Source organism: Zootermopsis nevadensis, unplaced genomic scaffold (genome assembly GCF_977971745.1).
Source record: "Zootermopsis nevadensis isolate Lab colony 2312 unplaced genomic scaffold, Znev_1.0 Znev_ptg000018l, whole genome shotgun sequence".
NCBI lineage: Eukaryota > Metazoa > Arthropoda > Insecta > Blattodea > Termopsidae > Zootermopsis > Zootermopsis nevadensis.
The window spans coordinates 5,873,950-5,899,564 of record NW_028259150.1 but is presented as its reverse complement, the minus strand read 5'-3'; the positions used below and the strand labels follow the sequence as shown (position 1 = coordinate 5,899,564).

General features: G+C 38.8%; 1 protein-coding gene across 2 annotated transcripts in view; it reads left to right on the top strand.

Moving 5' to 3' along the window:
• Positions 1–218: 218 nt before the first annotated feature.
• Positions 219–25,615, top strand: part of nau (myogenic-determination protein nautilus) — a 38,413-nt gene continuing 13,016 nt past the window's right edge. For both annotated transcript variants that reach the window (XM_087351205.1, XM_087351206.1), the window contains exons 1-4: positions 219–1,534; positions 3,095–3,404; positions 5,564–5,785; positions 17,920–17,998. In XM_087351205.1, coding sequence (XP_087207331.1) covers positions 690–1,534; positions 3,095–3,404; positions 5,564–5,785; positions 17,920–17,998 — 1,456 coding nt within the window. In that variant the 5' untranslated portion in view covers positions 219–689. The remainder of the gene's footprint in view (positions 1,535–3,094; positions 3,405–5,563; positions 5,786–17,919; positions 17,999–25,615) is intronic.

Sequence of the window (25,615 nt, the reverse complement as noted above, 5' to 3'; positions counted from 1 at the left end):
AAACTTGGTAATTGGTTAAAGAGTGGCTGCATCCGCCGTGGAGAGGCGTGGATCATGTTAACCTTAACTTATGCGACGTGAAATCCGATTGGTTACGGATAACTTGTGGGTGGGTTATTATTATTCTGACGCATGCGTAGTCAACATTACGCAAAACTGCTCGCGTGTGTAAACGTGCGTTCTGCCGCGTGCTTTTTGGAGTAAGTCTTGAGATCAGTGTCGTTGCCTTAGGAGGGTGAGGAGGCTGCCCGCGCCCCGGAACCGCTGTCATCAACCGGAACGAGAGAGTCGCAAAGTTTCGCGTTGAGAAGTGTTACTGCGTCTGTTTTATCTTGCATGTCATCGGTAATTAGTCTTCCGCGAGCGTGTGTGTGAATGACATTAAACTCAGGGTTCAGAACTACAGATTGCAAGAAATGTCATTATTTTTATAAGTGTATTGTTTACAAACTAAAGTTTGCGAAGTTTTGAAGAGTTTTCACTTTCCAAACATTTATGTGTTTCACATAGGCCCGAAAATGCATCAGTGTAGAAATAATGTGTTAAATTAAGCGCACAAATTGCAAGAAATAAATAAGCGAGTTTTAATAACAAATAGAATAAAATAGGAATTTTAACATATTAGAATACATATAGCCAGTAATTCAAAATTTTAAACGTAAACTGTTATTTTAATTTTAGTTTTAAAAATGACGATGGCCATGATGATAACTTCGACAACAGCAAATCAAGTACCCGTGCCTTCTTTAATATCATCAGACATGTGCAATAACAGCTGTCGGTACAACAATGGTTCTGATAATACTGACTGCATTCATCGCCAAATTAGTGGCAATAATACTACGCATTCAGGGTACAAAATGAATCTGTCAGAGTACGCGCAGCGCTTGCAAAATAATGGGACGTCTACAAACACATACCATGAACAACTACATTACCAACAGCATATTCAAGACCACATCGGATGTCCAAGAAATCAGGAGAGAATAAGAAAGCATGTCGGTAAAAGTGAAGTTTCTTGTGATAACGTAAACTCCTTATCTACGCTTAGTGACAATTCATTCTATCGCTCAAACAGTCTCGAGCGTCAGTGTGAAGACAAGAACATCGTTATGAAGTTAGTGCCCCCATACAGAGATAGTTCGAGGCTGTCTGTAGACGCTAGCAGCACCGTGTATCCGCATTACGAGGAGCATCTGATAACACGGTACAACCAGCACCAGATAACCTCGCCGTCTGTCCCTTACGACAACCCGCAGCAGCCACCGGCGAGATGCAGTTACTCCCGGTTGCCTCCGCCCCGACGCTCGTCGCCCTTCGGTCGCAACTGCGGCGGTCACGCCAGCAGCCCCGAGCCGTCCATATCGCCGCCGGCAGGCGTCGACCGCAGTAGCAGCACGGGCAGCTGCGTGAGCGAGCCCGCGGTCGGCGTCGGGGGTAGAAACACTCGGAAAGTGACCAGTCACCACAGGAAGAAGAACAAGATCTTGGATTTGGAAGACGACGATGTCAACGTCAGTTCCTTCACTCACAGGTAGGCTAGCTACAATGTCGCGTGCACTTGCACCTTCGATTTTATTAACTTGTACTGACACGCCAGGAACTTGAACATGTTTTCAGTTTCAGAATTGCTTCTGTTTAGTCCTTATGCATCTCTTTTTCTTTATTCACTGCTTTCCTTCTTTGTTTCTTTCATTAGTATTCTCTTTATTTTTTTATTTTCTTTCTCTGGTACTCCATTAAAATGCTGTATTCATATTTTGTTTTACATGTCAAACTTAGCTTCTTCACATTTATGATATATACCTTGACAGATACATTCCAAACATCACTTATATAACAAAACTAAATGAACATAAAACAATATTACCTTCAGTTAAATTATAGTAATTCTTTCTATTTCCGCATTTAATGTTTTTACCCTTATTAGAGGTATTTCTGCAAAGGTTTCTTCTCCATATGCGCGAGATCAGACACGTATTTTCCGATAAAGGAAGAATTCCTGTGTAATTATATTTCTGTTTTAATAGGCTTCACTGCAGCCAACTAATTATTACAGTTTTATCTACTTTACGACGCCGATAGCTGGGGTTATTTGGCGTCTAGTGAGAGACTGCAGTGATCAAGAAACTGTAATGTGGAGGGCTGTAAATCGTAATTCTTCTAGCATTACGGGTTTATATGAAACATAATGTTTAGAAAGTGAGAACTCTTCAAAATAGAACCTTTAGTTTGTAAACAACAATTCTTCTTGTAACCTGTAGTACTAAACCCTGAGTGTAACATCGTTTACACATACGCGCGAGCGGAAGACTCATTACAGATAAGAATGAAGACAAAACCATTAAATACCACCAGCGAGGAGCGTGGACGGAGAAGCGTAAACTCATTCTACGGATTATTAACAGATTCTTATCAAATACGCAAGACAATTACAGTAGCCATGTGTGAAAAGTACTCGAGTTACGACATGACATAATAAAAATTATTTAGTCTCCTTATTATAAAAACTTTGAAAATAGCCTTTATTAACAAGTAAGAGAACTTCGCCCTTCAGAAACTAAATTGAACGATATACAGCATTGCTGCATTGCTGCAATTTTGCGGTAGTATTTGACAAATATTCATAACATAACGCAAAAAATATAATACTAAACTAAAATTTTGTCTCAAATATTTTAAGTCTGGTAGTCGGTATAAAAGCACATCTCAGAAATCAAAAAGCCTACACATTTTAACCAACAAATTCGGTCCAAATCACAAATTTATGAAAGGCAGAGGCAGGTAAGTGTGCAGATGATACATTGGTCCATCCACAAAAGCCACGAAAGAAATCGTCTTACGTTACGTTAAAAGGGAAAAATAAAATATATATTACAATAACTTGCTGTCTGAGATGTGTTTCGTGGTTCTACGAATTAAAGACGCGAGGAGCCTGAAAGTCTTTTAACTTACCCCAGGAGGAAAAATGACCAGTTTTGCCTCCGAATACTAAAATAACTAACTCATTTTCCGGTATCAGTATTCGCAGATTCAACTCCGACACAACAAGAGGCCGCCTATTATTGTGGGATGATTATTTTCTTTAATCTAGGCCTCCTGCGCCCGAGGAAGGTGTCGGACAGCACCAGGAGCTAGACGACGACGAGGAAGGCGATGACGAAGAAGGGGGTCAATCCGAATCATCGGAGGACCAGCACGTTCCCCACGTCCTGGCACCCCTGCCGCTCCTACAGGGGGGCTCAGACGCTGCAGCCTACCCGGAGGGAGACCACCCAGGTACTCTTGCTCACCATGGACCGCGTCGCTGTCTGCTGTGGGCGTGCAAGGCGTGCAAGAAGAAGACGGTCACAGTGGACCGCAGAAAAGCAGCCACGTTGAGGGAACGAAGAAGACTGCGCAAGGTATGCACTTCGTGATTAATTGGGCTATACAATGACGCTGACTCACCTGCAGGCGTTATTTGGCATGGCATTAAATGTGAGATGGTTACGAATGTTAGCATTCCATTCACCTGAGATAATGAGAAAATCACAAACAGTTTCAGCCTGAGAATCGAACCGGAAAATTCTAGACCACAAGTCAGAACCAATGTCGCGTACTCAAACCTACTCAAGTTGGACTTCGTGATTTTTGGTATGCTCTTAAAGACGCTGTGTGCACTGCAGACGCTGAATAACTTCGTCTGAGATGTTACAATGACAATGGAATGACGTCGGAGGAAGCAGAGCCGTATTTGAGCGAAAAATCCCGACGCCTCTGCCAGGAATCGAATTCAGTCTCCAATTCCGCATTCATTGCGGGAAGGTGATTCTCCAAGCTCTCTTAACTTGAAGCAAGGAAAGCATTTACTGAAGTCACTCGAAACGTCTTTGGGAGGAGGTAGCTGGGTACATCTGGAGCGTGTTTCAAGTCTGTTTGCTGGGGCCGAGCCGCGCTGGGCCGGTAGCACGGTTCGTGAGCTTCGGATTGACATGAGGCTAATTGTTGGACCCTGCTGACAGGTTTAGTGGCTGCTACTGGCATCACCACCACCACCAACATAGGAGAGAAGCGAGACAGAGAAACGTCCCAACACAAACTTCGCAGCTTTCATCTCTCTCTGCTCCTGTGTATAGGAGAATGTATGTTGACAAGCAGTTCGGTGACAGCCAGTCTACTTCATGTTTTCTAACGTCTGGACTCCGTCCTGGATATAGGTACATGGAACTCACGATAAAAGAGCGTGTTAATCTTAAACATTCTGTGCAATGGCATAAGATACGCGGATAGATCAGTCGGTTAAGAGACTGGCTGCAAATTGGACAGCTGTAATTACAACGGCAACTATTTTTTCCCACAAAATACGTCAAGTTAAGGATATGGATACCACGCAATTTATCTTATCCGATTGGAACAGAAGATTCCTTTGCTGGGATAAAAAACGGCCAGATCATGACGCCAACCACATCTAGAGCCGTGGTCAAGAATGAGTGGAGTTGGAACTCCGCGCGCCCTACACGGTTTTATGACAGTTCTTAAACTCAATGGCAGATTTTTCTTCATGAAAGACAGAGAAAGAAAGAAGGATGAAACATAAAAATTCAGTCATTAATAAACACTTAGGTTGTGAAATTATATATTCTCAAGGCGGCGATAAAAAAGAAAACTGTCTTCTGAGTTGCTCGCTGCCTCCATCGTCAGGGCGACGGCATAATAACCCAGAAGAGAGTCATCTCTCTCTACTTAGGTTAATTATGTATAGTAGGCTACTTATGCAACAATTTTATATTTACATGAAATCACAGACTGGACAATCAGCCTCGAGAAGAAAGTCCTGTAGCTAAATACATCAATCAGTCGCATTATTCGCCGTAAATAAACATTATAAATAGGCCGATACCAGTATACATAAAAAGCTCGATAAGTTTTATTCTCTAATATGATTTGTGTTATCAGAGTGCTAACACGTGTATTAACGGAGTGGGCAGAATATGGTCCAATTAACTGGCTTCTGTGAACATGGTAAATTTATTTATCTGTGATTTGTTTAACGACTCTGTCAGAAACCCAGACTGTACAGAGTTGGATGATGAGATAATTAATTAATATTTAAAAAAAACATTAAAGGACGTGGTAAAGCCCTGACATTATTATCCAAAACCTTGCCTGGAGGGATTGAATTATTATTATTTAGTGTTCTGTCTGACGACAGGTCCATTATTCTGCCCAAAAAGAGTTCGCCAGTTTTCCCTATTCTCAGCCTCTCGTTTTAAATCCTGAAACTTCATTTTCTTTCCATGTTTAAGATCGTCAGGGACTGAATACAACCAAAAAATTAATCGATCAGGATATTCGCTATCCGGTCCGAAATTTTAACCAGGGACCTCCCGAATAAGAAACTGAAATGCTATACACTCAGCCGCGACGTTTAGTGATCACAGGGATGAATCTTCAATCTATAAAAGCAAAGAATTTCTGTCCTGGACTTACATTTTGGACTTTTAGTTAAGTCGCTCATTTCCAAAGAACCGGTTTATCCTAACAGATATTTTACTGCGTGTTATTTCATCACATCTGCCAGGTGAACGAAGCTTTCGAGGTGCTGAAACGGCGTACGAGTACAAACCCTAACCAGCGACTCCCCAAAGTGGAGATCCTGAGGAACGCCATCGAGTACATTGAATCCCTAGAGGATCTCCTTCAGGATGCGACGCAGCACGACGGCTCAGGCGCCTCTGGGGCGGGCAAGCTGGAGATTGTTGGCTGCGCAGCCAACTGCAGAAGCGGAAACACAGATTACGTGGTGAGTCGTACGCAACCTACTGCTCGTGACCTGGCTTTGCGGCTCTGTAAGGAATTTCCGTTTCGCTATGTTTTAGGCGCAAACTCGACCACTCGCGCTGTAGGCGACCTGCATGCGGCTTGATCAATATTATCGTTGTTTGAATCTTATGTTACGTCAATTTGTAGCCGAATAGAATACGGATTACGTTAAATACCAAGAAACGTGAAAGTCATCAGTGTTACGTGCACAATTAGGCAACGAATATTCTCAATACCACTTATTAAAATGAACTTGAAGTGGAGATTCGTAACATTTCCTTTGATTGTGCCACACACCGCTGTTATATAAACATTAAAGTGTTTACAAGGATTAGCAATTCCTTCGGTTAAAGACGCTTTCTGAACTGGTTCTGTTACACAGCGATAAAAAAAATTATACTGTGAATGATAAACGTTAAAATATCTTAAATAAAACCGTCGTGGGCTATTTTAATGCACTGTCGCCAAGTTTCGTGCACCGAATGAGAAAAATAAAAGAATCAGGATAGCATACCTTCGAGTCGAGCCGAAACCTCCCGAATGCAAAGCAACTGCGACAGTAAAATGTACTAAAGCTGTGCATTAAAGTGTGACTCAGAGAGGTTGTGAATTTACAAGAGAAGATCTCTTCATGTTATTCTGTCGAGCTATTAGGGTGGAGGAGTAACGGACTTTACGAGTTTGAGAAGCTCCAGTTTCTGTTCTATTAACATAAACACACACATTATCCGCATGATTCAGAAGCGCTTTTATATTTTATGAAAAAACTGAAAACTTCCGACGCTATCAAAATATGTGGAGACAAGTGAGAATCAGGACATAAAATACACACGATACGATCAACAAAGACTTGTTACTTCATGTAATACAGTAACTCTTCACTTGACTGCAAAAATCTCTCCTTGAACGTTGTCTGTTAATGAAAACGAATTTTCCATTGATGGAAAGCCCATAATTAGATATACACGTTCTTGTTTATTGCATGCCTTTTGTTTTCCGACAAGGCTTATTTTAAGTTTTATCCTATACCTACAGAATATCAATTAACTTCCACTGATTAATAATCACTCTAATAATTCAATAGTAGTATCATGGACAATTGTAATCATACATTTCTATAACGTTTCTATAATTCCAATTTTTAATGGATCAACTTAAATCCGAAATAATTACAAATCCAATCCGTTATAATTAATACTTCATTTATAACAATATATAAATGTCCATTCATGCATCACCATACATGTATATATATTAATTTATTGTAATTAACTTTGGTGAATTTGAATTGAACGGAACTAATTAAATCGGACAAAGTAAAAGACAATAAAGCACTGTTATTTAGTACCATCGGCGTACAATGATTCACTCACTAGTAGAAGCATATTGGTCGACATGGCTGACAGCATACACAAGTTAAGAAACTCTACCGTGTCATATTACAAAATGGTAAAATTAATAGATCATCCGATATCTAGATAATAGTTTACTACGAACATAGTATACACCCACCTTGAGCAAAGTTACAAAAATCAATCAGCGAAATTAAACTACATTTTAGGTGAAGATTTCTGTCTTCTGGGTTGTTACACAGCGCAACCCAGGAGACAGAAATCTTCATAACCGCTGTGAAAACCTCAAATCATATATACACTTTAGGTGTTCGGCAAGAACAATATTGTGCAAATTATGTGCCTCCTCAAATGAGTCACAGTCATGTTCAGATGTTCTTATACGGACATGAAATCGTTACAGTTTCAACCACGCAGAGAATCGATTTAATCGTCGCTGGCACCCATTTTCTTTCATTGTCAATCTGACTTCTCTTGGTAATACAGAGATTGTAACTTTTAAATGACTAGTAGCTGACAGACATCTTCCATTTACTTTGTATTTTATGATGACGTTGCATGTAAATCGCCCATGTGTTCCTGATTATCTCAAGACAACTAACAGGAAATGCCACTGTGTAATATACTTACACTTTGTGCCTCTTCATATTTTTATTAACACTAAATATAAAGTTTATTTACTACTGTAATAAATAAATAGGCCTAATTATAATTATTTTTTTCATTTCATGTCACTGTACATCCGGCCATACACTTCACATTTACTCTATCGCAAAATTATGTAAAAAAGGGGTCATATTTCATTCTTGATGTCAATTCGTATCCCCTCCTCTTCCTAAGTTGAAAATACAAACATTAAAACGTTGGGCTTCTTACAACATGTTTTCACAGTCACAGACAACTATTCGGTGACATCATAGCAACATATTTCTTCCCAATGATAATATAAACTAGAATTTACGTTTCTTTTCCAAACGTAGTCTCGAAATAATCATAATGTAGGCCCACGTTAAACGGAAACTCGTAAATAAGTCACATTTAACAGTCGTCGAAATTGGAGTAACACGGATGTCTTCGTACGGGTAATAAAACTCGTGTTCAACAGTAAAACATCTTCAGGAGTGACTAATATGTCCATCAGCTCCCACTTTACACTGATATATACAAGATTCGGTTTTATTATATAAAACACGTAAATAAGCTTATACTTTCTTTAAGAACTAACATATATTACGTTATTTGTAGAAAACAGTAGTAAAAACTGCACTTGGAAAAAGAAGGCGTGTTATATTTTGGCAACAAAATGAACATCTTGCTAGAGACGAGTCACCATGCCCCCGGGCTCTTAGTGATATAGTCGCCGCATCAGAGAAGGCTATCTGGAGATGGTTGTCTTCTGGGTTATGCGTAAGCCTTGCAAGACAACTCGGCCACATATCTGAAACCGATTCTCGCGCACTACTTACTGATCGCCCTGATGATGGACGCAGCAGGAACCTCTGAAACGTTTGCGAACTTCTACAAGACTACACGTTGCTATAAACCATAAGAAAACCATCTTCTTATTGCTTATATTTTTTAGTATCGAACTTTAACAAGCACCATGAATTTCTTTAATGATCTGACCCAAAACATTCAAACACGAGTAGCCCAAGTACTTCAGGTAGTGGATGTCCTAGGTGTAAACTTTGTTGAACACGTAAGCCAAGTTAATAGAGACGTATGTGCAGACATTGGTAATCCGCATCGAAGCCCATATTGAGGGGCAGTTAACATTTGGCGTGCAACTTTTTTAAAACACTTTTAAAGGATTTGAAGCTTTCATAGCTTTGCTTCCTGTTTCAAAACGTTCGATGCGCACTTTATACGGCAGCATGATCATGAAAAATGATTGTTGGAAAGGAAAGCGGACATTATTTGAGGTGTTACTTTGGGCAAGATTCGAACGCGAGAAATCTTGAATGTGTAGTTTGGCTCCTACTTAGAGTTAACTTACAAAACAATTCATTCTTTTGGGTATTTGGAAGAAATTCCTGAACACTGACTTCATCTCAAACACTCTTCCTACACAGGACAACACGTCATTACATACAGTGAACGTAAATCCATGGTCCGATCTAGATTCGAACTCTTGTCCCAGTGTTCGGACGGTCAAACCCTAGAGTAGTCACTGATCACCAACTACCGGCGAGCAATGGCAACAGTGACCGCGACATTCATTCTTGGTCGCCTAGAACTCGACAAATTTAATGCAGTGACTCTTGAAGTCCTGCTGGTATGTACGTAATACGGCATCGCTGCTAGTCTCCCACACTTAGGGGAAGCAGGCATGTGGCTTCCACATGTTAACGCGGTGTACTATAACATGACACCATCAAGTCTCTCTGTTGTTGTTCATGAAGAATCATAATCATCCCAGCAGCAGGGAGGAGGAAGAGGGGTCCATTCACAAAAATCCATGCATCATATCCAGTCATCGCCGTGAAGTTCATATACACGAAGAGTGAGTTTATAATGATACACAATACGCCCCATACAGAAAAGACAAAAAAGGTTTTTAAGAGCTGCTGGGGAAGATTCGTATATTCTTAAGAAAATAAACGTGAACAGTCTCATATACAGCAGTTCAGAGCGTAACGTATACATAAAAACGTGCGGCAAATTGTCTGAAATAAAAATACAGGAAAATCAGACCCTGTGTCACGTTTTAAGTGTAAAAACAATCCCGTTTGCAAGAAGGTAATAAGTTGTTTTAATCAGACGTCTGAGCTAAAGTGTCGTGTTATATTTTATAGGGATATTTTATTGTAAATTGTTCATTGTTAACATTTAAAATCATTTAATATTACCATCTACAATTTTTTTTTTTTCCAAATGCGAATTAATGTTTGGTATTATGGCGACTTGTTTCTTCAAGCCAGAATTTTAATGTTGTACTAATACAGAGCGCAGGCTCGTAATTCATATAAGCATTTTAGATGAAACTATTTAGATAGATTTTGTATTTAATTAATTAACGTTATTTAATATGAAAACATATGTTTTATTCATATGATCTTACTTAAATAGGTTCATTTGATACATAATTAGATATTATACTGTATTAACATCAATTATTTGTTAAATTTATTAAAGTCTTTAAAATCGTTATAAAAATTTACTGTCGCCCTTAAGTTTACTGAACAGCTGGAAAGACCACTTCACTATTATCACTTATGTTCTTAGCTCATACTCATGTTTTAAGATTCTTTTTGTTGTTAGTGTTTTTACATGTGTATGTACATCAACACATAACACGACAGTTTGACATTGTTCTGTTGACTGGAAGAGATAATTCTACTACCGTCTATTTATATGGATATATGTGGTAATGGGCTGGTTTTATGGTGTTCACCGGTGCATCTCCAGAGTTAACATCGTGAACTCAATGAAACATGTCTAGCAAGGAGCAGACCTACTCAGAGCTTCATTCGACAGACAGAAATCTAATGTTGTCAGACCAATACGTAATCAACGCTACAAACGCTACTCTGTTTGCGTTCATAATTTTCTGCTGACGGCACTAATAAACAGCAGAGGTATTGCACTTATAGACATTTTGTTCAGATATTTCGTGAAGTAATGTCATATAAAGATTTTGTAAATGGAATACCACGGGGACTGTAGAAATTATTACAGCACTGCCATTCATTTTTTTTGTGTATGTTGGTAAAAGCGACCGTTACAAAAATAGGCAACCGAAAAACAGATGGTGCTTCCGTTTCTTAGATTTGGAGTTTGCTTTGCGGGTTCCTACGTTTATTTCTTTTTCCTGCGTTGTATACTGAGAATGCTGCAATGGAATTAACGTGTTTTCGTAAATCTTAATTCTCAACATGTGGACAAATTAATAATATATACTTCAACCTTGTTTCGTTTTAGAAGTTTCTATACCTTCGTTTGTAACTTAGCAGCAGGACAAAACTTTCAGTGACACTTTTACAGCATCAAGAATGAAGTCAGGACATTATTTCAGTGACGGAGGATTTACGATTTTTTCACTGTTTTTATTTTCCTTTTTCCTCTGCTGCTGCAAGGAAAAGTAAGAGATATGTGTGCTCATTAGTCGCTAGGGCTTTAACTGCAATGAAGCAGAGCAGGCCAAACTGCGAACCATCTGACGGTGATGTATGATGTGCCTCCCCGAGGGATGGGGTAGGTTCAATAGGGCTGACCCCAAAATTCGGATGTAGCTGCTGCATGAAGCCTCTATTCGTTAGATAACACGCAACATTAACTGATGGTCGCGGCTGGATAGTTACGAACCTTCCTGCGTAACCGTGTTCGATTCTCGGCACGGAGGCTTGCTATTCTTACAAAGTCCTTCCAGGTAAATACAGGGAAAATAGACCAATATTAAATGAGATTATGATTATTTTAATATCGTCAATATAATACACAGTAATCTCCTCAGCCAACGCTGTATATTGTATGCAGTTGAAAAATACCGTTAAGAAACTAAGAAGCAAATAATATGTAACATTTAATGTGAAAAACAGCTAAAATAAACTCCTTATACGCTCTTCGCCTTTGGTCTTTATGTAAAGACTTTTAAGACATTTATACCCGAAATTATTTAACGCGAGGCAATAGAGAAGTTTTAAATAATTTGAAGTCCATTTCGTTGCATGAAAAACTAAAATTACAATCTTTTTACCATGGTACCCATCCTTACTTGGAATACAAATGTTGTAACTGATGGTAAATGAAATGAAATTTTAAAGTTTTACTCACTTAATGCTTTATCTGAACTTGAAGACTTCCGGAAGCCGTAAGGAATATGTGAATATCTGGACCCCATAGGAGTTTACCATAAATCTCCCAAACAAATCTTAAAATACTGCTCGGTTTCAACATCTACACGCACTCACGCACATACATATAGCACTAAGTCTATATAAGGGGCATCCACAAATTAGCGGACGAATTGTAGGGCTTGTAATTACATAGTAATATAGTTCATTCGTACTCCATACACTGGAGTACAGCAGAACAGATCAGCATCGTTAGCCAGCTAGGTGTTGCTGGTTAGGTAGTTGGTTCTTATGCTGACGGCGAGGCCCCAGCTGATTGAAGCTTCTATCGAATCATTTTTTCTGGTCGGTTCTACCGTGTTCCAACGTATGCAGAACTAGTAAGCCACAAAAGTAAGACAGAAGACTTTTTATTTTTCGTTTTTTGAAATGTTAGTCGAGATAACGTGGCTGACACGGTTAACATGAAAGCTCCGCCCCTAGAGTCAGTCCATAGTTCTTAATGACCGGTGCATCTTCCTATTAATTAAAAACGCTGACATCGTCAATGTAAGACAGTGACACACGCCGGGTTACTGACTATAAGAAAGTCTGGAATTTAATGTAAACTTGTGCCAATGAAGAATCCTGAAGTGAAATCCTGTATTTCTAAAAAAGCGAGGGGGTTGAAAACAAATGGTGATGTCGCATTTGTACAAACAGCCTATCAGAACTTTTAGTTTTTCTTCAGACGCAGTTTATCTTGCAAAGGGTGTGGGCTGGGTCGGTCTCCAATAGCACATGTGCTGTAGCATCGCAACTTACACCGGTAGCGAGAGACAACTGACGATCGTCCCCCCGATTAAAATGAGAGATATTCTTAGTCCACGGGGGCTCTGGAATCCCGCCAAAATGTCGACTTGCTTGTGTACGCAAGGTATACCAGTAGAGTACTGAGACGATTCTTCGGTAATAATGAATACACCGGCAGCTACAAGCTACAGTATGCGTCATAAATATGTCCCGGTTCACAATCTACACGTACGACGAAAAAGGTTTTATGAACTCTGTATACAAGAATGGAAGAGTTCGCTGAAGTTCACATATTTTCTAAACGTGTTTTATAGTAGATGAGGTGGATAGGACATGACCGCGGAAGAAAGAAATGTATACAAAATTTTCGTCTGCAATCTGAAGTAAAGAAACCACATGGAAGAACTAGACGCAGATGAAAAATAATATTAAAATTTATCTTAAGATTTGGGTAGGACGTCGTGGACTGGATTTATCTGGCTCAGAACAGGAACTAGAGGCGAACTCTTGTCATCACGGTAATGAAACTTCCGTTTCCACAAAAGGTTAGTAATTTATTGACTAGGTGAGCGACTATCAGACTCTAGAGAACGAAACTGTTATATTCAATTTCTTAACTATTTGTTCTTTGCATGCTGAGGCTTGCGATCATTCTAACTGCCTATTCAAGGAGTTTAATAAAAATGTATAAAATATTTTTGTTTAAAATTTAATTCTGACTATAGACGAATTTTCAGACACATATGTTATGTAGCGTCCAGTGGGAGGATTATTAAGAAGACCAGATTTTAAAGGAATCGGTAATTATATTCTTTAAATATTATCCCAGCATTTATTTATCTCGAGCGACTAAGAAAAAACACGACAAGACTTCAATCATAATGGGCAATCTCCAGGCGCAGATTTTATTCCGGCTTCTCCGAAATAAGAAGTAGAAGATTAAACCGTTCAGATATAATTCATTAGTTCTGAATCAGAACAGGACGAGGGCTGCCGAAGTAACTTGAAACACAGTTAAAAATGACCCAAAAATAAGGCGGACCCAATAAATGGCTACGTTTGCAACACATGCACACGCGTTTCGCCATTAAGATTTATCCCGCGCTTAAATATTTCTTGTATGCGACATCAAAGAAATCGGGAGACAGGCACGTGGTAAGGAAAAAATGTGCACTGTTGTAAGCTCGTGTATTTAAGGCAAACACTTTTGGCTCTCTATCGAATCAAATTATCGATACCCTTGAATTTAACCGATCTAAGGCCTTTACGTTATCTCGTTACAGAGGTGGCACAAATTATCCCAACAAAATGAATCTTTGTTACGTCAGACAGAGAGAAGGGTTAAATAAAACATCTTTGGGCACAGCAACACGAAGCTGCCATTATCGAAGAAAGGGGTGCAGCTGAGGTACAGGCTGTAGTACTACTCTGTTTCAGATTGATAGGGGTTATAGGGCATTGCCTACGCTCCTGTATCCCATTATTCTAGTCCACTGCGTGATCGAATGGGAATGACCAGCATACAAAATACTTTGCACTGCAGATTTCAATACAGCGCTCGTTTTCTGGTTCAACTGAAATCCGAAATACGCGTTAGACTAATAAACTGTAAAAAGGGGCGCCACTGTAACGTTTTAAGCCTACATCGTGTGGTCCCCGACCATGTATCTTGACTGTCCTGAGTCCCCTTGCGGATGTCCGCGGTCCGTCTAGGTAAACTGCATTTTATCGGTTTGAATCAGACCACGATTGACTTCTTCTAGTTTCATACCTTTTCACAGTTCATTATCGTCTTCCCACATTATTCGAAGCTATAAAACATCCGCAGTTTAAATGAGTTTTATGTTTCATAATTTAGCCAATACGCAAGAGGCGTGAAGTTAAAGGTGGATGAAGAGACTTACTTGCTTAGAAACTTCACAATTTGTACTATTCACCAAATAATGTGAAGTTCTTTGCATCAGAAATTATAAAACGAGGAGAATATTTAGTAAGAGTGAGTTAAACAATAAATAAACATAATTTACTGGCAATCGACCGACGATTGCTATTTGCCAATGATAAAGGATTAATCAAATAATTACATTATCCAGGTGAAATTTCAGGGTCTCGCGGTAATGATTACAACTAAGACTGTCTTCTGGAACGTTGCGCTGTGTAGTATGGTAGATTGTGACCGATGTTTCAGAGGATCCTATTGCCTTCATAATCAGGGAGACGACTAAGCACCTTTTAAACGTCGGTTAAATCTATCGCTTTACAGTCCGTAAAATTCTTGCATTACGCAGTCTAAAGGCCCTGTTATTTTAAGACAAACAGGAATTGTAAAGTGTCAAAGGACAACACGTGGGAAGTTTATAAGAATGGTGATTTTGAAGAGACGTGTGACGAGGCTATCAGGTCCTATTTAGGGTATAGATTCCCATTTCTATGAAGAAAGTGGAGACAGACGGTTCCTTAGGGACATGAGGATACAGGTGCGTGCCACATGAACTATTACTCAGCTAATATAATCGCATATCATTTATGTAATCCTGTAAAGCTCACATATTGTTCAGCAGGCATATTAAATAACGCTTGAGGACATTACAAAACGTTGTCGTGGCCCATTTTAAACTAATATTCTGACATTTGCATTGAATTTCTAAAGACAATACGGAAAATTGCAGATTAGCAGGTCTCCCGGCCCACGTTTCGTAACAGCATGCCCAGAATTTGACCCACACTAGGCCCCTTCGCCCACGTATTTTTTTTTAAATTTCCCATCTACCAATATGTTCTAATAGGTACTTATAATGTGGGAGAAATCTACAGTAATTTTGACCCAGTAAAACTGTAAGTAAACCTGATGTTAAAGTATGTATATGGAATCATTTTGTAATTTGTCCCCATTACCGTTTTGTTCAACGTCCAGTCGAACATTAAAATATAATTTCGTTGTTAACTTCCAGAAATTGGACATTCTTGTTGCAAATATATAATTGGTCTCAGATTCACGTTGAAAATGCGGTCTTAAAAACTGTGAAATATATCGAAATGACACAAATGAGAAATTACTTTATCCTTGGTTGCACTAATTGCTGAACACGCCGCTATGTCGGACAGGAACAGCGTTAAACGAAATTTATTCTCCTATTAGTTACGGAGGTTAAGACGCAACAACGCACATCGGAACCAGGTAAATAGACCACCTGCGTATTTCACATTCCGCCACGTGCGCGTTTGGATTTCGTGGTCAAGCGTGCCAGAATAGCATCCAGCTTGATTTTTTTATTGCCACTTTGGAAACGAAAGACAAAGAGACGAATAAACGTATGAAGTTACAATGTTAATATGTCAATGGTTTAATTTCTTTCTTAGTTTATTAAAAAATGTTTCTTCAAATAAACAAGATTTACAGTGTGGGCTGGGACGATAAATAACAATTATTAATGGGGAGGGATAAAGGTAGATGCAGCGGCTGCCTGTTCTATAGTCCTATCCCAAAATTTCTCTCGAGCGGTGAAGCAAATCCTCTAAATCTCTGTCAAGGCAAATTGCCTCCGGAACGAGAATCGAATACAGGGTCTCCAAAGTCCAGAGTGATAACCACCCAATTACAACGGTTTGTTGGAAATCGTTACCAAAAACTTACATATCGGAGATGCTGCTTCAACCACTGCCAATGTAATGGACGCTTACGACGTATTCCAGCTTCCAATATCTTCCTTGGTCTTCCAAAACGTCTTGTCTCCCTCAGTTTAAATCGGGGGATCTTTTCTGGAATTTGCACACGAACTGAAGTGTCTAAATGTACCAAACCATTATGAAGGAGTCACATAAATTTGAAACAAAATTACTTCTTTCACGAACCGGAAGTTCTTAAATGCATACTAGAGACGTAAGGGAATGTAAGTACTCTCTTTCGAAGAGCCTCAACTACTAACATCCGACAAGATGTGTGACGAAAGCCACTCATCCTTTCACGTGGTGGAGTGACTCCACTTCTTCGACACTCAATTCAGTAGCATTCTTAGTAGAACATGTTTGAAGAAAGGTTAATGGGGGTTGAGTAGGGAGATACAGCAACGAGGATGCGAGAGGAATGAAGAGACACACACAAACGAAACATGATCTCCAGAGCCATCTTCACCGTTGCTGGTCCTTGAGGGAGAGAATGAGGTCAGAGACCCATATATTACCCGAAGATCCCCTGAATCTGCTTCCACCCTGTTCATGGCAATCCCTGCACTGCAAGAAGAGTTCTTTCGACGGATGTGAAAAGTCAAAACAAGACGCGGGTGATTTAAAGTAGTGGAATGTTGGCTCATAGCTTTAAGAAAGCCGCGAGAGGTTCTCTTGGTTAGTAACTTTGCTTCATCTAGTCTCCTTTTCATGTGAGACAGGAGAGAAAAAGTGACACAAGACAAATGCAGGTACGAACGAAATGTAGTATAATCGGCAAGACTGCAGCTCCACCTTAATAATTAGTGGAACTATGAACCATTTCAAATTATTTCAGAAAGCCAAGTTTCATTGATAGAATCATCGATTATCATTTGAGCACATAAGCTCTATTTCTGTCACATACTTGTTCTGAAACATCAAACCAGACCACGTGAGCCAACTTTTACGCTCGGTACGTTTTATTGGACCGTAAGTTTGATTTTAATGGTTTCTATATATGGATTGTGCCTCAGTTTGGTCTTATAGGTATTTACCAACGTTTCGTTGGGAAGTTCTGTCTCCATCATCAGGGCGAATTTCAGATTCAAACTGCTATTCATTAAACAATATACATTCTCAGTTCCATTTAAGTTAATGTCTCCTAGATCCAAATAGTTTCAAATAGCTTTCCATACCAAATTCTGTAGAATAATATTTCTCTCCGATTAAATTTCTAACGCATTACAACTCCCTTCATTCAAACGCCCTGACAATATTCTACAAGTAGATGGATATAAATCACGAAGTATCCTGTTATGTAATTTCCTCAGTTCTCGGTTCATTTCACCTCTCGCGAGTCCAAATATTTTCTCATAAATTTTCTGACGGTCGAAATAAAGTGGAAACATATACTATAATAAGATCAACAAACAAAGAACGAGTTAATAAAAAATCTCAAATGTTGGCAACTCAGAGAAATGTAGAGAGGAGGAAGCGATGTTATTCCTGACTCAGTTTATTTTTTATTTCAGAATGGCGGATCAGCGCAATACCTGGCGGACAGATTACAGCATTTCAGCGATTCCCTCCACAGATTCGTCCCGATCAACGGTAAGTGCTACAACACACTTGTTGGGCCTTTGCCCAGACTAGCACCTGCCAACGTCACATTCAGCTCCATATTGTTAATGGGAGGAAGCGATTCATGCGATAAGATCGACACCAACTCTGCCATGTTTCAATGACACCACTGTTAATGGAGAGAAATTTTGATTGTTTCTAATGGTTGGCAAGAGTGTTCAACGCGTTCTTGTATGCATTTTTTATTATTCACGAGGACTAATGTTTTCTGTTGCAACACACCCTTAACAATCGTGCGTGTTGAAAAACACAAATAACCACAGTCAGGATGGGGCTTTAATCCGCAAACCCAGCGCTCCCTCAGCCCAATAACAGACTCGTGTATCGACTCCCCCTAAAAAATCCATTAATTAAAACAACTGACACTGCGTAACAGAACTCCAACGTTTATCATCCTTATTCCAAAAAGCGCCAATAGACACGACACAGAACCAGTTCACAGTCTTCCTTAACGTATTTCCCTATATCCATTTTAATATTATCCTAACGTGGGTATGGTTTTCTAAATGGTCACTTTTCGGTTAGTTTCGTCGACGAACTGTTTCCTCCGTTATGAATACAGATTATGAATTACGTGAAAGGAATTGGTGATGATTTATTTTTACACTGTTCCAAAATGGTTTTCAACACCAGATACGCAAAACCATAATATTTCGCGACTAAGTACCATTACACCTTAATTAGTGTTTCGCTTGTACTAATAGCATTTTTCCTTCTATTATATGGTTAATTCTATAAACTAAAACGGTTAAACAGAGATTTTCCGGAGTTTAAACAGCACCACCCCCTCTCTTTCGCTCTTATCTTGATACAACGATAATATATAATAGCACCGTCACTATTTATATTCTGTTTATAACATAAATTAAATTTAAGTAAACCTAAGCCTATATAACTAATATTGCGGCAATACGCTACTGATTTTTAGTTAACAGACCACTTTATTTAAAGGAAAAAATAAGCACGTCCCACTTCGCGGTAAGATGTAAGGTCATTATATCCCTGGTGCTGGATTACCCGTTATGCCATGAAGACGTATACTTCCATTTATTATTAATCTCGGCACCAGACGAAAGTGAGTGTTCAGCTTCGCGCCTCAACTGTTTTACTCACAGGGAAAGAGGCCCCGGTACATATTGGATAGGAGGCGATTATTAGCACATTTTAACACGGCTCATCGCCTCAGAGAGGACTTCGTAACAAGAAATTTTTCAAAATACGCAACACATAACTGAACTGCCATTAGGGCCACTTCAGTCACTTTTCATTATTATTGTTATCACTTCACAAAAGTATTACACAGAAAGTTTACATCAAATCAGACCAAACACGACGTTTTTCGACCTGCTGATAATACATTACGCGACTTCTCAGGGCGCATACGTCACAGGTAATTGGATAACTCTCACGGACAGCACACACTAACGCTCTGTGAGAACATTTAGGCCCTGAAGATGGAGACAGTATATTTCTCCGAAACGTTGGTAACTGCTTATGAGTGCATATGGCGTCACAATCCAGAAGAACAACATCGACTTCTTAGCCTTCGTGAGAACATCAAATGTCGCATAATGTGTCAGCTAAGCAACTGACTGAGACTCTTAGACAGTACGTAGTGAAGGATGGTAAAAGTATTTATGAATGTTTGCCCATGGTAATGCAAATATTTTAGTTAAGACTGAAATAAAAGTTAGTTCTGTGAGTAGACTGACACTAAGAAACAGCTTGTGAAGACCTGCTGACTGTACGAGAACTAGTGGGAATGGTGGACAGGAATGCCAACATATACATGGTTTTGAATATTTTCGTTGTGTCAAAGATTCATTAACACATCGAAAAATGCTTATTGATTTTTCTAATCACGAACACTGAATGTTTATTAAATATTAATTTTTGTCAAAATATGTGGTAAATGACGTGTTCGTTGGCTATACGTCTTTAATATAATAACCAATAAAACTTAGCATTTAATACGCAACTGTAAAATAATATACGATAAATACATAACAAATGCAAATAAGACTGTATCTCGCTGTTGTAATGTGTTTCGGTTTGATTTGATTTCGTGATTTATTTAAAAGTTTTATTAACTAAGTAAGTGATAAGGTACATCATCGAATTGCCGTCAGACTGTGCACAATGAATTTGAAAAGATGCGAAAAGAAAAGGACTTTACTTATTTTAAGGAAGGTTTATGAACCTTTAATATTTCTGGAATAAAACAACGGACAAGCTCATAATTACTAACCTTTAGGCCAATATTTCCATTTCGAATGTCTAGAATCGAAACCAGGAGTGCTAACAATTACATCCTGATGTTTCAATGTAATGTGAAGTTACATGCACTCAGCCACATTCGACAATTTAGCATAGGTCTACTTAAGTTTCAAGAGATTATACTTTTAAGAGACCGGGGGGGGGGGGGATACGTAATAAAAAAATAACACGACGTTTCTTTCTTAGAGCATTAGTGGAAGTATATTATTCGTAGGGTTCGTATTATCCCTTTTTCAACAATCCCAGATGTTGAAATGTATGGGAAAACGTCACGTAATGAGAGTATAAACCTACATATGAATATATCATTGTGAAACAATACAAAAAACAACATTAAACAGGATGCAGGATGGTGTCTCTTCCACGTGTTGGCTTCAGCATGAACTTTTAAAAGTATGAAGTTCATGCTACTTGTTCAGTGGAACAGGTTCCTCATTACTCGATCCCTTTGAAGCCGAACCTCGTGTAAACGTTATTTAAAAATTCAGTTCCTTTCACAAAGAAAAAACAACTCGTCTCCATTACAAAGATCAACTGTTTAATGTTGTTCAGGGAAATAATCGCTGTTTATTTTGATAATTGTATTCTGGGATACTAGGTTTTGTAGCCTGTTAGAAATTTACCGACGTTTCAGAGATGCTTACATGGCTTAGATGGCGCAATGTCCCAGAACAGAATCATCATCATACTCACCGCCTTGAGAACCTGAAGTCTCACCGAGTTACTGAATATTGAAAAACGATAGTTTACATAGTTACCACTTGGCTTTAATGCTAATATTGACGAATATGGACGCTAAAACTTTTTACGGACTTTGCGTGAACCCAGCAAAACAAATGGGAGGAATGCAGTTTGAGTCTCGGGTTACCAGCTATACTAAGAGTTCTCATATTTATCCTCAGTCTCCTACGCGAATATGACAATAGTGCCAAAATAAAAAGAACATGATTGTCTCTTTCCAAATCTTCACCTGTTCACCACACGCGATCAACTTTCCATCTCATCTGACGACAGATCAAAGAGCGTAGTTTTCATCAAAGACACAGACACACAGAATGCCTTGAGGTAAAGCTCGAAACAGAAGGAAGTCACTGCCACTCTCACTATTTGTCTTTATTTACTTGAGGAGAAAAGAAGCCTCGAGATCAGATGAGCTAGAACGTTCCGGATTATCTCGCTTCAGTGCACTGGATTTGTGAATTTAGTGGCATACATTTGCATATGTAAGTTTGACTGCTATTTTGGAAATTAGCCATCGTCTTGGTTATTTGCTGGTTGCATGTCCAGCGCTGGAGACTAAGGAATGCACCAGAGCGTACTCTAGTGTGTCCCTTAGACACAGCTAGTCTCTCTTACTTACACCTGCTGACGGAGACATATCGTTTCTGAGACGTTGTGCGTTTTTAAACAACTGGCCATGATGATGAAAAATTCTCAAAATAACAGCCGAGCTTACTGCAACACACTATCGTAGGAATCTTTTGTCTGCCATCCATTTCCAGGTCGAGCTGATGTCAATGTGGGTTTTTTTTAGCCTCGACCATAATATGACGCACATTGCATTACTTTCCAGTAAATTAATAATTGTAGGATTTGATGTTTTCACGGCGGTGAGGACAAAGATGGCTGTCTTCTGGGTTGTTGCGCCATGTAGTCTGGTAGATGTCCACAAACGTTTCAGAGGTCATGCTGCCTCCGTCATCAGGGCGGACCTGATACAGGGATTAGCTCTAGGTTTTACCTGAAGACGAATATAGACTCCCATCTCCGAAACGTCGTGGTTTTTATCGATTTTATTAGGCTTGGACGATGGATAATATCCAGAAAACAGTTTACTTCAACTAAATACTATAGGCCTAAACTTATAACGATATTGCTCTCTTCAGGGTAAGCTTAGTGTGTTTCTTGCAGCCTGCCTTGTTACATAGGCCTACCGCTTGGATAAACAATCCATAAGTGGCAAAAAGCTAGTTCTATACTACAAGATATACGTACCTACTACAATGGCTATAATAGCTTTCCAAAGTAAATAGTCATCTTCAAGAAGATATTACATAAACTTATTGGTAATAATACAGCAGAGGTAGCATAATAAAGCCCAGGCCTATTCTTGTGACATTTAATTTCGTGGCTGGAACAACGTTACTGAAAAGCTTGATAACAATTTTCATCTCAGTCGTTCGTAAATATAATTTCTTTTAAATTCCGTTCCTAAAATTAGGTTTGAATCTCCTCTCACTCATCTATGTATAAATTATAATTTCATAGGCAAATGCGCAGCAATTTGATATAATCCTACGTGAATGCCCCAAGTCATCTTTAAATAAGACACCGAAATGTTTCATGGAACATGAGTACATAAAGCAGCATTAACCGCGTACCATCTATTTTCCTTATTACACTCTATGGCAGCAGAACATTTTTATTGCTCAGAAAGACAAGACGTGTACTTTACTTGTATCTCATTTACTAACTAAAGGACCAACACACTACATCTTCATCACGGTAAATACGCAATAAACTTGTGCCGTCTTCATCTTCAGTAAGATCGCCATGTCTAGGAGCGAAAAGGCTGGAATGGTATAACGACAATGTTAAGTGGAGAACACAAGAATAAATCACCTAAGAGACCGAAACATCCACGAGAGAATAATATAACAAATTCGGAAACGAACGCACAGTATAACAGTCCTGGCGCATTTCCAGTGTTTGGTCTTTTACTTTGAGAACGGGTGGGAAATTCCCCAAGCATGAAAACACATGTTGGTCTTCATGTAAAGGGGCCGTTCTTTTTGTCCGATAATCAAAATCGGAAAGCGTCGCCAAATTTTCGTAAGACATCGAAATATTAAATTTAATAAAAATCCTCTCAGCCGTTCTCAAGTTCTTATAGGCGGACGGAGCTTTTTAATAGACGCGAATACGCTTAAAAATTAATTTAATAGTAGTTTATTGATTGCCTGGTTTGTTAGTTAAGCTAGGAGTATAATGAAGTTCACTCATCTGCACTGGTAGCTAGCGACTGTCAGCACAACACATGAACTCAGCATTAAAACATGTGTTTAAACCGAATTATCTGCAGTGATTTCACCTACTTCAGATCTACCGAATCAATTTCCTTAAATTTGGTAATGGAATTTTATCCAGTAGAGGTAAAATGCTTTCGTAGTCAAGGACCTGTCGCCAGAGCTTCGCTTATGACAATGGTGTCTTGTGAAGAAATGGTTATTAATAAAGAAAAACAGAATTTATAAATGCACCATATTACGAATTTTTAATGTAAATTGCGAACTGAACTGAATTTATTCGAACAGGGTCAATTCATGATTTTTGGTAAAAATGAACTGTTTGGGTTCAAAACAACAGGAATTTAATAAATCATCCGTTAGCTATCCTGAGCGACTATTAGCTTCTGAACAAGGATTCCGCTCCAGAGAGGTAGAAATAATAATCATCAACAACTGAAGAAAGCCCTTTAATAACGATGAGAATCAACTAGTCTAGCCTATTCGTACAACTAGATAGTAATATTTCTAGAAATTTTATTGTGCTGTATCTGGGATTCTTAATAACACAACGTTTTAAAAGTCTTGTCTTCATTATCATCTTCGGGTGTCTGAGTGTCGTTATACTAATGGCTATTTCTAACTTATCCATTTTATGAAGTTAGTGGCAGAGGTTTTACTGCAGTCGATACACAGTTCTTAACTTGCACACAAAGTATTTAACATTCATTTTATAATACGTGATTTAGGCCAGTGATGCATGTAATACCATTTATTGATGTATTTTTATGACTACGTGATTCTGACGTTGTCATGACAACACAGCAACAATAGGGTTAAGACTAAACTTCAAAGCAAGAACGTGAACGTTTTGCCAGGCCGTATAAATTCAGTCTATTTCCAGACACAGAGTTAACAGTCTGTCGCTGTAAAACTAAGAGGATTTACCCCTGAATTTAATTATTCTTCAGACATGATGGTAGCAAATACTGTACGCTTCATTTTGTTTTTAAGTCTCAGCTAATCTCACACCTGTCAACGTAAATTCAACGATGGATAATACTACTGGGCTCAAAAGAAAAGCAGACAATTCCTACATTTAGGAAGGATGGAAAAATATCATAATTTTTAATCAATCAATGACTAGAATGAATACACAGATGTTTCTAATCCCACTGTTCCGTGGCAAACAATATGTCTCGTCAGACTGTAAAGTGCTCATTACATAACACAACATACGTAACTAACTTACTAACTACCTTGCGTAAAAACTAAATAAATCGTTAATTAAATATCTTACTTTGTAACAATAATCCACAAAGAAATTAAACAATAAACACAATAACAACGACCAACTAAGTGACTAACTGCCTTAATAATTAACTAAGGACTAAACTAACTTACTTAGATCGGAATTAAAAGTTTCGTTATCATTTTTTATAAATTCTTTACACAAAATATAAACAAATGCATCTCACAAACGACGAAGTTTAAAAGAATTTTTTATTACGGGGCTACACTAAAATATTTCATTCCCAGTGGTTCTGGATCAGGTCAAATCAAAATGTCCGATTTCTAAAAGAACCAGCCCTCCTATCCAATGGGTACAGAGATCGTTCCTCGAGGGTAAAGCAGCGTGGGAGTTAAGGTAACATAATACCTCCATCTAGTGCAAAAGTTAAGAATACATGGATCTATACCTCCACTTCCCCATACGTCTGCGTCTTGGGTAACGTTTAATTAAACACCCCAGGAGAAACCTTAAGTATGTAGTCTACTTTGCGATACGTAATTGCTGATCGTAGTGACTGTCGAGAATGCGGCTTGTAAGGTCGCAAATTCGAATTCCGTTTGTGGCATTGGTATTTGCCCATGATTTTCTAAGCTGTTTTCCCTACGTCGATACAGACCCTGCGATGTACTCATCACCCGTCCAAGAAGACAAACCAAACGTCTAAAACATTCAATGTTTCACAGTTAATTTCGTATTGAAAGTCCTCAGAGCCTGGTCCATAACATTATATAGTGTAAAAGATGTACTGTTGTGATATTTCAGGTTCTCAGGGCGTCTTGTATGAAGATGACTGTCTTCTGGGTTGTTGGGACGTGTAGTCTGACCATTGCCCTCATGGTGGAGGCAGCAAGCATCTCTGAAACGCCCGCAAACTTATACCATGCTACATGGCGTAACACCCCAGTTGACGGCCATCTTCAGACTAAATCGGTTTTTGATCTGTCAGCTATAGGTTTCATCTGTACTAATGTGGAGAAAATAAATTTAAATATCAATTAAGGACGATATACG